Source organism: Platalea leucorodia (genome assembly GCF_965183815.1).
Source record: "Platalea leucorodia genome assembly, chromosome: 1".
In the NCBI taxonomy this organism is placed as follows: Eukaryota; Metazoa; Chordata; class Aves; order Pelecaniformes; family Threskiornithidae; genus Platalea; species Platalea leucorodia.
In genome coordinates this window covers 54,105,269-54,118,247 of record NC_138823.1, presented here as the reverse complement: position 1 = coordinate 54,118,247, position 12,979 = coordinate 54,105,269, and the positions used below count along the sequence as shown (strand labels likewise).

Here is a 12,979-nt window from a genome sequence, read left to right as displayed (position 1 = left end):
TTCTAAAAAGAGAATCAAACCAGTATTAGTACTAAACTTTTGGCTTTACTAATCCATTTTCTTTGAGGGTTAATATCTATCTGTCAGACTTTTGATATGATAACAATCTTCAAGTGTGCTAAATAAAGGATTGGTCATGCCATTACAATTCCAAAAAAATATGAATGTAAACTCTTGTGAAGATGATCACCGTGACAAAAAAAATCCGTACAGTGTTTTCAGTGTTCACTCAAATGAAGTGCGTGCCCCACCTGGCAAAATGAACTTGAGCAGGACATTTGGTTTACAGACCTCACCATTAGAGAAGGAGGTACATCTCAGGATCATGGCCCTTTTGCAATCAAGGCTCAGGTTCAGAGATATAATGTCTGAGGAATCACAGGAAAGTCAGGATTTGGCCCAGTGAAATCTCAGGGAAACTGAAAATTATTTACTTGTGCAAATCTGGTTGACCCATATTTTGAGCTGAGATCTGCAGATATGGCATCCACCAAATTAAGCTTCTTAAAAGTATTAAGAAAGGACAAAAGGCTTATTAAAAACATTATTTCAGAAAGCAGTCTCTTGAGCAGGCTTCCACCTTTCTCACTCAAACCACACAAATCTCAAGAACAGCCATACCATTTTTTTAAAATTACCACAAATCTTTTGGTCTTGGCCAATGAATGCTGCCTTTATTAACATCTTGGATGGAGACAAAATATTGTCAGATGTCTCTAAACAATTCCTGCTGGAATGTTGCTTTTGGCAAATGTGTAAAATTGCCAGATGACTGAGCTTTCTAACCAAAGAATGTAAGTAAATAAATTCCTGAATGAAAATATTCACTTTAATATGAGAGGCACCAATTTTCTTTATCGGGTGATGTGTAAATGTAATGATGTGATACTTTCCATTCACCTTCTCTTATTTGAAAACCGTATTTAATTTTTACAGTTATCTTTTAAAATTAAATTAAAAACACACCCACAGAAACAAATACCAAATCAGGCTACTTTTGAGCTGTAACTTTGTCTTTAGACAAAAGCACTTCAGTGTGTGGGGATCTCACAGGAAGCAGGGGATATTCAAGAGCAGACTGCAATGCTTCCCCATTGCTCCTTGTGTATCCTGGTGCAAAGCAAAATTAGATTCTGATCCTGCATCAGTCACTTCAGAAGGGCTTGAACCTCAGAAATTAATGAATCCTTATCCCATTTTCTGACTTTTCTGACTAGCTGTATTCAAGATGGTGCCATTAACTCTGGTGTTCTGAAGCTGTCTGCTTTATCTTCGTGTTATCACTTTCCTTTCAATGCAATAAAATGCTCAGATAAATGGAGATTTGATAAGACAACTAAGTATTTTATTTCATATGATGACTTTAAGAGAAGCTCCAGATGATATGTTGAAACCACCAAGCTATCTAGAGGAGGGAAATTAAGACTGCTACTACTATGGCAGCATTTTTGGTTCCACTTTGTAGGACAGGTGGGGACCTCTGGTCAGTAATTTAAAAAGAATTTTTTTTTTTTACTCATATAAATATTAGAGGTAAACACCATCATAATTTCTGGAAATAAATGCTATGCATTGTTATCATAATGAGAATACCTTAAAACAAATATAAAAGCTTCTGTCCTTCAAAGGGACCTCCTGGCTGTAATGCTTTGCACATAAGCTGCCATCAAAAGATCCATGTGCTAATATCTACAGGAAACTAAATGCTAATGAAATGTCAAGTGATGAATTTGCATGTAATAAATTAAATTATTAAAAATTTGCAAATATGCTACTGCCTAGCAAAATATTTGTAGACCTTAGACTTCGTTTATCATATATTGGTACTTAACGTGCTTTATTACTGCAAGGGCTGGTAAATAACAATACCAAAATGGGAATATTAATCTCATCTTTCATTAAATGGTTATGGCAAATGACAAAGACTAAGTAAGCTGCATGTACACAAATTGTCATTACAGGAGCTACTCACAGTGCTGGAGAGGACGTGTATAGTATTAGGATGATGAAACACAGAATCTCCTTGTATGCTTGAGGCTCATTAAGAATTATGCTGAAAATAAAGCATTTAATCTCAATGTCAGGAATAAGGCTTTTGTCTTTAAGGTACAGTACTTTGTGGAGAAAGTGTGTCATTAGCATTCTGGGCAGTCCGGAATTGTCTTAAGCTAAGTAATATAACACGAGTGCCCTATTCAGATGCGAGATCCAGCTCAGAGCTGTTTGGAAAAGGAGGCTGGATGTTCTCCAGCACCTCTCAGTGCACACGCTCTCCCTGACATTCGCAGACAAGTTGTTGAAATGAAAGTTAACGCCACAGATGACGAGCTCGCCAAGCCACCCGAATCTCCGATGAAATTCCCTCAGCTTCACCGGGGTGCGAGGGGGCAGGATAGAGGTGCCTTTGGCTTTCTGATCTGGGATTCAGCCCCAAGGCCTTTTAAAGGACAAACTGGGTCACCTTATCCAGCTCAAGGACTGTAGGTAGTGGCAAAACAGGGTGGGCGACTTAAGCAGCTAATTGCAATTATTCACTGCCTTTGTGGGCCTGGGATTAATGCTGCAGACGGCGGCAGGGCCGGATGCCAAGCACAGCAATTAAACCAGCCTCCCGCAGTGAAGCCAGAGTCACTGAAAATGTGCCTCCGTTGCACAAGTGAGTCCTGATGGGGCAACTCGATTGTTTCCTCTTCTGCCTCCTGCACCTCTTCAAACACCCCCATGTGCACACGCTATTCCCTTTAGAGCTCTTAATCTTATTAGGGAATAAGAACTTCATGCTGCATAATGAAAGCTCTGACTACCCCTTGGCATGGAAAATATTGCTATTTAATATTTCAAACATTTAACGGATTTAGAGGTTTGCTTTTTTTTTTTTTTTTTTCCCTTCAGGTTTTTCCAGAGCAAATATCATAACTCTCATGGGTGCTTAGACTTGCTGAAATAAATCAGTTGATTTATGATGCTCTTTAATCTATTTCTTATTTTTATGGATTAGAATAAGGACTGTTCTTGTGAATCAAAGACTGAGGATGCCAATGTTTGCAGCAATTTATGTACCGACTGAGAAAATGGCAAGGATCTGCTTAATCTACCCTATATAACTATACAAACTATATATATATAAACCTATACATAACTATATAAATTTCTTTGCTGGCTTCTCTGAGAAAGTGGAATTGTCTTGCTCTGGTCTTTCAGGAACCAAGGAAGTGGTGGTTGATGTAGATGACAATGGAGTCATTTCCTTGAACTTTGAATGTGATCAGATGTCTCCAAACTCTAAGTTTGTTTGGTCCAAGAATTATGAACCAATTGAGGATGACTCTCGACTAAACATCGATACCAAAGGCGGAAAGTAAGAACCCTCGGGGGTAGCAATACTCTCGTGTTTGAGAGATCTAGGCTGGTCACAGAAATCCATCCTTTTTGACGTATGACCTCAGTAAGAGTTACATCTGCCTCTGTTACTGGAAGGCTACTTTATGAGTATGCTGTTCTCCAGCAAGTCTATACGCAGCCCATTTGGAAATTGTAGCTTGCGTGGAATGAGTCAGGCCTCCTGTTTAGGCAATTGAGTTATGTTTGGGCATAGGGAGAGAAAATCTGTGCTCTGTCATCTTGTAGTCTGTCAATCAAGGCAAACTATTATTATTCCTATTATTATTATTTTAAATCCCCAAAGGATAAAATTATCTGGCTGCTTGCAAAATGCTTTTACCATGTCATACTGCTGCAGTCTTCGAAGGTGCTAGAGTAAGCAGAACTCTCTTCTGACAGCATCACCACGGCCTGATTTGGTAACTTCTACAATGCTCTACAAGGCTACTCTGTTTCTTCAGGCTTTTAACAGAGAGGAAGTATCTGCAAAGTACCTATGTGCTCTCCTAGTTATAGAAACCACACAGAAAGAAACGGTGGCTTACCACACTCTTGGTGTTGCATGTGAAAATTGAATCACCCTGTACTTACAGTATCTTTTCATGCTCATCAAAGACTTGACAACATGTTTTTAAGCATGCTTGAGCTAGGTTAAACTAGCTATCTCCAGTGCCTTTGGCACTGTCTGAGAGTTGTGCCATCTCCATTTGTACCACACATGGTAGGCCCTATCCTGGTTTATATGGGCCAGAGGCCGCATTTGCTTGTTCAGTCAGAGCAAAAGCTAATCCAAGACTATTATTTTCTGGTGTTATAGATGTAAAGGAGGGGTTTGGCTCAGACTGATCTCATCTTTTTGTCAAAATGCTTTTTTTTTCCTAAAGGTCAAAAGCTACCTTTAAGGATCTTGGAGAAGATGATTTGGGAATTTACTCTTGTGTTGTTACAGACACTGATGGAGTTTCATCAAGCTACACAATTGATGAGGAAGGTAAACACGATGTCCATTAAGCATGCCTGTTTTGCTTTCACATCTGTTTTTCCCTGCTGCTGTGTCTCTCAGATCCATAAGGCATGCACACCTTACCTTATTTCTTTTACGTCTTTTGCAGAAATGAAACGCCTACTTGCTCTGAGCCACGAACGCAAATTCCCAAGTAAGTGAATCAAACATGTCCGTAGGGGAGAGTTTTGCCTGCAGTGGGGTATCACAAAGCTCCTGCCACTATCAGGAAGAGAAGTCACTATAGTAATTTCAAGTGAAAGTAGTTTTGAATTGAAAATGTAAGATTCCTTTTTTCCCCTCTTTCTTTCAGTACATTTGTGTATTACTGATGTTCTTCCTTATCTGTTGCAGGTTACTGGTCTAGGCATATAATAAGCCTATATAGCAGTTGGAAAATTAGTATCCCATTGGCTTTGTTTCTTCTGCAGAACAGTCTTTTAGACTTACTCCGCATACCTAACCTGATTTGAAAGCCTCGATTTGGAAAATTCTCTAACTTTACTCCAACTGAAGTTAGCATAAGTTAAATTTAAGGTTAACAAAGCAGGCAACTGTAGTAAATTTGGCTGCAATGATCTATATATACAGAATTTTCCTGCTGAAATTCATTCCCTCCCTCTTTCCTGTAACACTTGACAATATGAACATCCTTCCTTCTGCTTGGGGTGGTATTTTTGTCAACTCCACAGACCTCCCATATCTTTGTGATATTCTGGCAGTAGCACAACTTGGTTGTTTTCATTGGAATGTAACTTTGATAATTGAAAAAAATAATAAATTGGGTTGAACAATGAATCCTATTACACACAACAAGATGATACCTAAACCTTGTCTCATCTTCTCCCACTACATTCTCTTCTTCTTTGTTCCAGGCACTAAAACTCTTGCCTATGTTTTAACATCTCCAGCTTTTTGCATATACTGCTGGCACCTCTGCCAACTCAGCCCACATTGTGCCTCTCAGCCCAGTCAAAGCTTGGCTGCAGAAATGGCCTTTTTGCCCACATCATCTCTCTTTCTCATTCCCTTCTGTGTCTTTTCCATATCAGCTCTACTCTTCTCTACATATTGTATCACCTTTTGACAGCTTAATGACAGCCCAAGCACCCCCTTGTTTACTTCTGTTCCTCCCAGTTGTTTCCTCCTAATTATATCTTCATGCTGAAAGTTTGTCATCACAAAACCTTAGTGTTGTTGCATGTCCTTACTTGCCCCGACCCTTCTCTTCTGGGTGTTCTTCCACGCTCTGTGTTCATAACTAATGTCACAAAATAAGCTCCTCAGGACACAGACAGCGTCTTCTTTTTTGCATCATGTTAGGTAACAGTACGCTGCTGGCTGTGCATGAGGTTCCAGGAGGCACAGGCGAAAAGGGAGATCACTGCAGAACACGTCCTAACGTTTCAAGGAGGAAACTGTCTTACTTGTTTTGGCTACTCTAGGTCCTGTGGACACACACACACGCACACACAAAAATTACAAACAGGGGTTGAGATACATCTGGCTATGGCTATGAGGCTAGAAAAATAATAATGAGCTCCTATGGATCAACATGAAATTTTAGTAATCTCTCCAGATAATCTGTTTGAGGATTACCCAAATTCTCTACAAAAAAATGAGTTGCTAGGCATTTCTGATTCAACAGGAGCTCTTGCATGTTGCTTTGTGTGTACTTCTGAATGGCATTTAATTGTAACTTCTGCTTAGAAACATCTGTGGCTGGTAACCCCATGGGAAAATGGGTTGCTTAAATAATGCAGCCTTACAGAACGCAACTATGTCTGGGCACAATAGTGTATTAGTGCTAGGTAAAAATAAATTGTTCCAACTCTTCAATTTAGCAACTGCCCGAGGACTCCCTGTCAAGTGCTAGCGGTAATTTGTGATGCTATACAAATAGGATGTAAAACCTTGTAAGCACGAGGGCTGGAAAATGCCTAAAGTAGCTGTCAGTTGGTGCTTATGGAACTATTTTAAAATAAGACTTTTGCTCGTGGAGGACTGTAGTGCAGATTCGTCTAGTTCCTTTGGGCTGGGGAGTGAATGGCCTTTTCCCAAAAAAGAATCCTTTTGCCTCCTTTCAGTCCTTTATTTAACAGCTTCTGAGATACTCTCCTCTCTTCCATGTTAGACTAAGGTATTCATAGTTAATTGCATGCAAATCAAGTGGGGGTTTAAAATTGCCATAGAGCTGACAGTGAGACAAAAGCAGTGCAGCCTGATGTCTATTCACACCCTCTCCCTCTTGCTTCTGCTGGCTCCTGTAGCATTTCAGTCGCTTTGTTTTAAGAAATTATGCAAGACGTGACATTCCTTTTGTTTCTTACAAGCAAAGCGATGCACTGGGTAAGGAGGCTTCACATGGACCATTTGCACTGTTGGGGCACACTCCTGTGGGGCTGCCGTGCTCCCTTGTGGTAACGCTGTCCCTCCAGGCTCCTTTTTAACTATGTTCTTCTCTCTGGTTAAGCCTGTGCCTTTTTCATAATTCTCTTTTTTTCCTGTGACTATTGCCTCACCTCCCAGAAGCCTTATTTTCACCAGAGAGAGGTCCTGTGCCACTCAGGCACTAAAAGCATACATGGGGGTGTAGGAAGGTGTAGGTGCGGGGAAGGGGTAAGCGTGGGAAAGGAAGATGTGGGGGGTCCTCACCCCCCTTTGTTTGGCAGTGGGGTGGGAGGGCAGCTCTGCTCCAGAAGGGACCCCTCTTGTTTAGGACGGTGCAAATAGAAAGATGAGAGACATTAGACACTACCTCAGTCCCAGTCCTCTCCTGCTGTAGCTGGGCCTTTGCATATAGGAAGTGGAATGGAATGGAATGGAATGGAATGGAATGGAATGGAATGGAATGGAATAATTTTCAGTTGGAAAGAAAAACCAACCCTGTTGTAGGATTTGTCTGGGAGGAGGTATATTTTTACACTATCACCAAACTACATCATCAAGCATTTTGCAATGTGTTTGTACACTGTCCTCAGCTGTTCCATGTTACACCCTTGCAATGCAGAATTTACACTGCTGTGAAAGTGGTGATTGGGGTAGAGTTCACATACAGCACGCATACTCCCTAGAGTATGATTTTGTTGAAAATTTGAGCATCCACTAGGATAGCTAAAAATGATGGAAGCCAATAAAATGAGTAACACGCCCCAATATCAGAGTATAAATTCTCATGTTTAATATTGCTGATTAGGATATCTTAACAAAAAGTTAAAGTGAAAGCAAGCTGAGGACTTTTACTACAAAGAACAAGGAAAAATGAAAAAAAAAAAAAAGACTTAAATTACCTGCAGTACTCTTTACATGATTTTTTTTCCTGCTAACACAAGGAATTGGTCTATATGCGAGGCATTTCCATTATTCATAGGTAAACAAAATGTACTGGAGAGATTGAGGGTGTGTTGTGATACTTAGTGAATTCTGGGAGATGGAGATTCCTCGCAGCAAAGGATCAGAGTTCTTAAAAAAATCTCTCAACCTGCAGCTCAGCAGCTGACTTTCTGATCTGGCTTCGTGCATAGGGTTTTTTGGTGTTTTTTTCCACAGAGTCAATTCACTGTCTTACAGTAACATTGTTAAGTGACTCATTAAACATGGGTCTGCGCCATACAGACTCACATCATGCTGCAGAGATACTTGCAGTTTACCTTTGAAATAGATTTAGCCTTGTATTAGAATGGAGGGGCACTGGCATAACTCAAATCCTGAACACTTCCAGTCTGTACAGACCTAGTGATTGAAGGAGCAAAATATTAAATCTTGTCTGTCATCCTGTGTATATGTGGTTGGACAAGCATTCTGTTTATATGAAGAGCTATCGTAAGCTAGTTACCTTGCATAAAGTATCCGAGTATGAAAGGAAGTGGCTTTCTGATTACAGAAGAAAATAGTTGTTGGGCACAGGCAAAGTACATGCTTCACTCTTTCCTTTCTTCTTTGTAGCTGTCCCGCTTGTCTCTGAGTTGGCAGTGGAAATTTTAGAAAAAGGAGAAGTGAGATTCTGGTTGCAAGCTGAAAAACTGTCTGGCAATGCAAAGGCCAACTTTGTATTTAATGATAAAGAGATTTTCAATGGAGAGGTAAGCCTTTTCATTGCTTACAGCTGTTTGCATTTTTATGAGTATCAATGAGTATTAACGTCTTTGTCTCCAATATACTTCCAACTAGCGTTCCACACTAATGCATTTTCATGAGAAATAACACGTCATTGCAAACATCACTAGAAAGATTTTGTCTGTAGTTCTGAGCTCCAGTTGAATTCTACTGGATGCAGTTTAGAAAGTGGAGTTAAATGGCTTCCTGCTGCCTTTGTGAGTACCACATGTTCTGTTAACTAGTGGGGACGATAGGAGTTCCTGCAGTAAGGTAGTCCCAGGTAAGCAGCTACTGTGGTCTTCAAGGAGTGACTGCAGCAGCCCAGATTCATCCCATTTATCTCCTTCATCTGTGGCCCTAGCATACCCGTGTGCTCAGTTCTCACCTCTCTTTGCTGTTTGGAGGAATTTGTTACACTAAGGGAAAACTCCCAAGTTGTTGTTTCCAGCAGCAGAACTTGTTACTCCCAAAGACATGGCATGGCATGCTTTTGTTGCAACACTGATATCATTTAGAAGGCAGAGACGGAGCATTCTACACAAACACTTATTAAAATGTCATTGTCTCAAAGAAATTGTTATTCTGAGGAGATGCAAATCTAAACCTTTCTAATGAAAAAGAACATGATACTCAACATAGAACGGGAAAGTCATGTGCTTGTATAGCGTTAGTAAATAGGCTTCACCTTTAACAGATTTCTTATTTATTTATTTACATATTTAGAGCTGGAACTAGAGATAGTGTCAATCTGAATAAGTAGAAATCTTAATAAAGAAAATAGAATTTCACCTACAGATACCATATAGCATTTGGCAAATATTTTCTGACTCTGATATCCATTTACTTGCTTTACTTTCCATTCTTGAAGAAATATAAAATGAAGGTGGACCAGAAGACCGGCCTTGTTGAAATGATTATGGATAAACTTGAGGACAAGGATGAAGGGACTTATACTTTCCAACTGCAGGATGGAAAAGCAACCAATCAATCCAGCCTTGTCCTCATCGGTGATGGTAAGCTAATCTATATTGCACAGTAGGCTGGAAAAATTATACCGAGGTTACCTCAGATGTCATCTTCACTTTCCACTGTTTTCAATACCAATAGATGTTCCAGTGGTTTTTCATGTCACAGTGCTTGCCTGCCTCATATAGGACAGGGCATGTGTGTGAATTGAAATTTTTAAAGTGCTGGGAAGAAGGGGAATTGTTATAGAAATGTAAAATATTGCAGCCTGTCATGGTTTGCTTTTCTATGCATGGAATGAAAGTTTCCCATGTAAAAAGCCCATTCAGGCGGGAACAAGTATCTGCACCTCTTAGAGCTCAAGTGGCTTGCTGACTCTGCGGCCGCTCGTTTGCCTTCCTACCGAGAGCGGAAAGTAGCTGTAGGATTGGGGATTACGCTTCATCAGACATGACACATTAAAATCCTGATGACTGCAAGCAGCTAGGAAAGTTGGGTTAGCCATAAGCAGCTTCTGATACTTTGAAATGTTCAGTGAAAACCTGACCCTATGGCAGGATTCTTATTGACCTCCAAGGGACAGAGTTGCACTTAACTGTTATAGTGACATTCAGTACTATACAAACGGCACATGATGTTTAACCTTATATTTCTTGCTGGTTTTAATTCCTAGTATTCAAGAAGCTGCAGGATGAAGCAGATTTCCAGAGAAAAGAGTGGCACAGGAAACAAGGTGATAATATGGATGTTTATAAGAATCACGTATGTGTTAGTCTGTTAAGAGTTTGTTTATATTTATATTTATATATGTTAATTTGAAATAGATGGGGTTTGTTCTATTATATAGTTGCTTACCTTCTGAAGGAGAAATAGGAAAAATAAACCACATTAAAATATAACAGTATTTCTGTCAAGAAAAATACATTTGTCTTTGGTTTTGTATCGTGAATACCATTGATGTGACCTTTAAAAATATATCTGTAATTTTAAACAGGTCCTCATTTTGTGGATAAACTGGGATGGGAAGTTACCGATGACTGTAACGTGATGTTGAAATGTAAGGTAAGGAGCAAGGAAAACATCGAGTACAATGTTCAAAGCACTTTGACCTACCACTACTTAGACGGTGAGGGTGGGAAGGGACTAAAGACATGCCCTTTGCTTGTGTACTCCCAACTGCATATTGGATAGTGACAGAGCCTCCGAAGGCTAATCATGCTGGGGTGACTGCTCATTGCGTGTGACAAAATACCTTGGAAAATAGCTTGACCTTTTTTCTTCAGGTCTGTCAGCCACCCACACAGGAAAAGGCACCTGAATAGGAATGACAGGTCTTTGTAAATCCTGGGACTTTCTCATTTTTGGCTGGTTTATGCGTGTAGAAATCCCCTGGGCAGGATCCACTGGTTCCCTGGGCTCCTTGAAGCTGCTGGCAGTTCTTTTCTCTCTCTTTTCATCCCTGCTGTCTTCCCTCTTGCATATCTCATTTTAAAATGGAGGCCTGCAATAACTCACTGCTATCAAGTTGTAAAACTTGCTGTTCTTTTATGAGAGACTTGAACAGGCTAACCCATGCGACACTAAGTTCCCCTGCTCAAATTAAGAGAATAATGACCATGTGGTTTTCATCCATCTTAGGTGGCTAATATTAAGAAGGAAACACACATTGTATGGTACAAAGATGACAGGGAGATAATGGTAGATGAAGAACATGACTTTAAAGACGGCGTGTGTACTCTGCTCATATCAGAGGTGAGTGACTGTCCTTGTTAGCCCTCAGCTGAAGTTAGTGCTATGAATTCAGACGAACGATACGATCTAATCTAATATTTCAGCAGAACAATCAAAAAAGGAAGTGGGTTTTAAAAATGGAAAAACTCATGAGGTGTCTGTGTTTTAGCTAAAGCAAATGTCTATCTGTAACTGCTCGTTCAGGTTTTCAGGAAATGATGACAGAAGAGATAATAAGCTTGTCACTTCCTTTGCATGTCAGTTTAACAACAGAATGAGACCACATTTACATTTCGAATGGCATTTGGAAAGCGCTTGTCACTCAGGCTTTCAGAGGACCACCCTCTCAGAGTCACCAGAGAGGTCTGGTCCTCTTTGATCTTGGTTCTTTGGCTGAGGAAGGGAAGAAGCATCAGGGCCCCTTGGGGCCGGGGGCTCCCCCATGGCTGCAGGCCAGGACCCCCCAGCCAAGGCCGGTCCCACCGCCCGAGCCAGAAGCAGGGCAGCCGGGGGGCACTGGGGCAGCCCCAGCCCTGGGCATCGGGCACCTCCCTGGGGACAGGGATGGGGCATCAGCTGGGTTCGGGAGTAAAGTCTAGACTTCTCTACAGTAACTGTTCTGAAAACTGGTTTTGCTGTTATAATATTGCAGTTTTCTAAGAAAGATGCTGGCACTTACGAAGTCATACTGAAGGACGACAGAGGAAAGGACTCCAGTGAGCTAAAGCTTAAGGACACAGGTCAGACCCACTTTCTGCATGCTGTCAGCCACACCAGCTGACAGCCCGACTGCTCGCCTGCAAGCGGGGCCCTGTGGCTTTGTTCCTCCTGTGTATAACATCATCTCATTAGAAAAACTGAGGTTTTTCAGTTCAAATAGTATTTGAATACAGCTTATTGCACCTGGGTTCTGTATAATTTGGGGAGAATATGATGACTAACGCTAAGCAAAATAACAGGTTTCCTCAGGGGGCCACCAGTAGTATAAGTCTACAAGTATAGAAAGAAATTATAGAACTAGATAATTTTAAAAGATTTCACATTTTTATTATGTTTTGCCGTTCATTTATTTAGGGGCCTTTCCACTCATTGTGATTACTATATTTTAAAATGTCACTTACCTTTCCAAGCAAGTGAAGAAAAACCTATCCATTAGAATGTATATAGATGGGCTAGCGTTCCAACTGAATAGTGTCATTTATGAAAAAAAAAAAAAAGCTAATATAGTTTTGTTCAGCTGCAGCAGTATTCATCAAGGCTGCTGTTAAACAAAGTCTGGAAATTGTGGAATAACAGGCTATATTTCTGCATTAGTTAGATTAATATGCTTTATAAGGTAGGTCCGATTTCGTTTTCAAACCTACTGGGGAGAATATTTCTGAGCCAGTACTTCTCGTATTATTGACTGTGCTTGAGCTGCAAACACAGAGTCTTAGTCTCTGGATTTTATTTCCACAGCTTTTGCAGATCTGATGAATGAAGTATGCAGAAGGATTGGTAAGCACTTAATTCTCTTTTCGAATGAATGACTCATTGTGACACTCAATGAATGGCTGCATGGCTGCATAAAACCATGTGCTCTTCTTTCAGCTTTATCTGCGACAGACCTGAAAATCCAGAGCACAGCTGAGGGTATCAGACTGTACTCCTATGTTAATTATTATGTGGAAGATCTGAGGGTAGGCTGGATGCACAAGTAAGTATGCAAAAGCTTTGCAAAAGTCAGCGCGACTTTGTTTTCATAGACTCAGAAAGAACCTAGATATATGAGAGAGACGAGGCCCAGGTTTCTTCTCATCT

At 40.5% G+C, this 12,979-nt stretch overlaps 2 protein-coding genes across 2 annotated transcripts in view; one reads left to right on the top strand and one right to left on the bottom strand.

Annotated features, from left to right (window-relative positions):
* The window catches only part of LOC309588909 (myosin regulatory light chain 2, smooth muscle minor isoform), a 206,085-nt gene that overhangs the window by 82,251 nt on the left and 110,855 nt on the right, over positions 1-12,979 (bottom strand). The gene's annotated exons all lie outside the window — the stretch shown is intronic.
* MYOM1 (myomesin 1) overlaps positions 1-12,979 on the top strand; it is a gene marked incomplete at its 5' end in the record, with an annotated part of 70,324 nt that overhangs the window by 45,927 nt on the left and 11,418 nt on the right. The window contains 11 exons of the mRNA XM_082330012.1: positions 3,202-3,358; positions 4,266-4,372; positions 4,494-4,538; positions 8,330-8,466; positions 9,351-9,495; positions 10,122-10,181; positions 10,443-10,510; positions 11,087-11,200; positions 11,832-11,919; positions 12,638-12,676; positions 12,770-12,875. Of these exons, the coding sequence (XP_082186138.1) occupies positions 3,202-3,358; positions 4,266-4,372; positions 4,494-4,538; positions 8,330-8,466; positions 9,351-9,495; positions 10,122-10,181; positions 10,443-10,510; positions 11,087-11,200; positions 11,832-11,919; positions 12,638-12,676; positions 12,770-12,875 (1,066 nt within the window). The remainder of the gene's footprint in view (positions 1-3,201; positions 3,359-4,265; positions 4,373-4,493; positions 4,539-8,329; positions 8,467-9,350; positions 9,496-10,121; positions 10,182-10,442; positions 10,511-11,086; positions 11,201-11,831; positions 11,920-12,637; positions 12,677-12,769; positions 12,876-12,979) is intronic.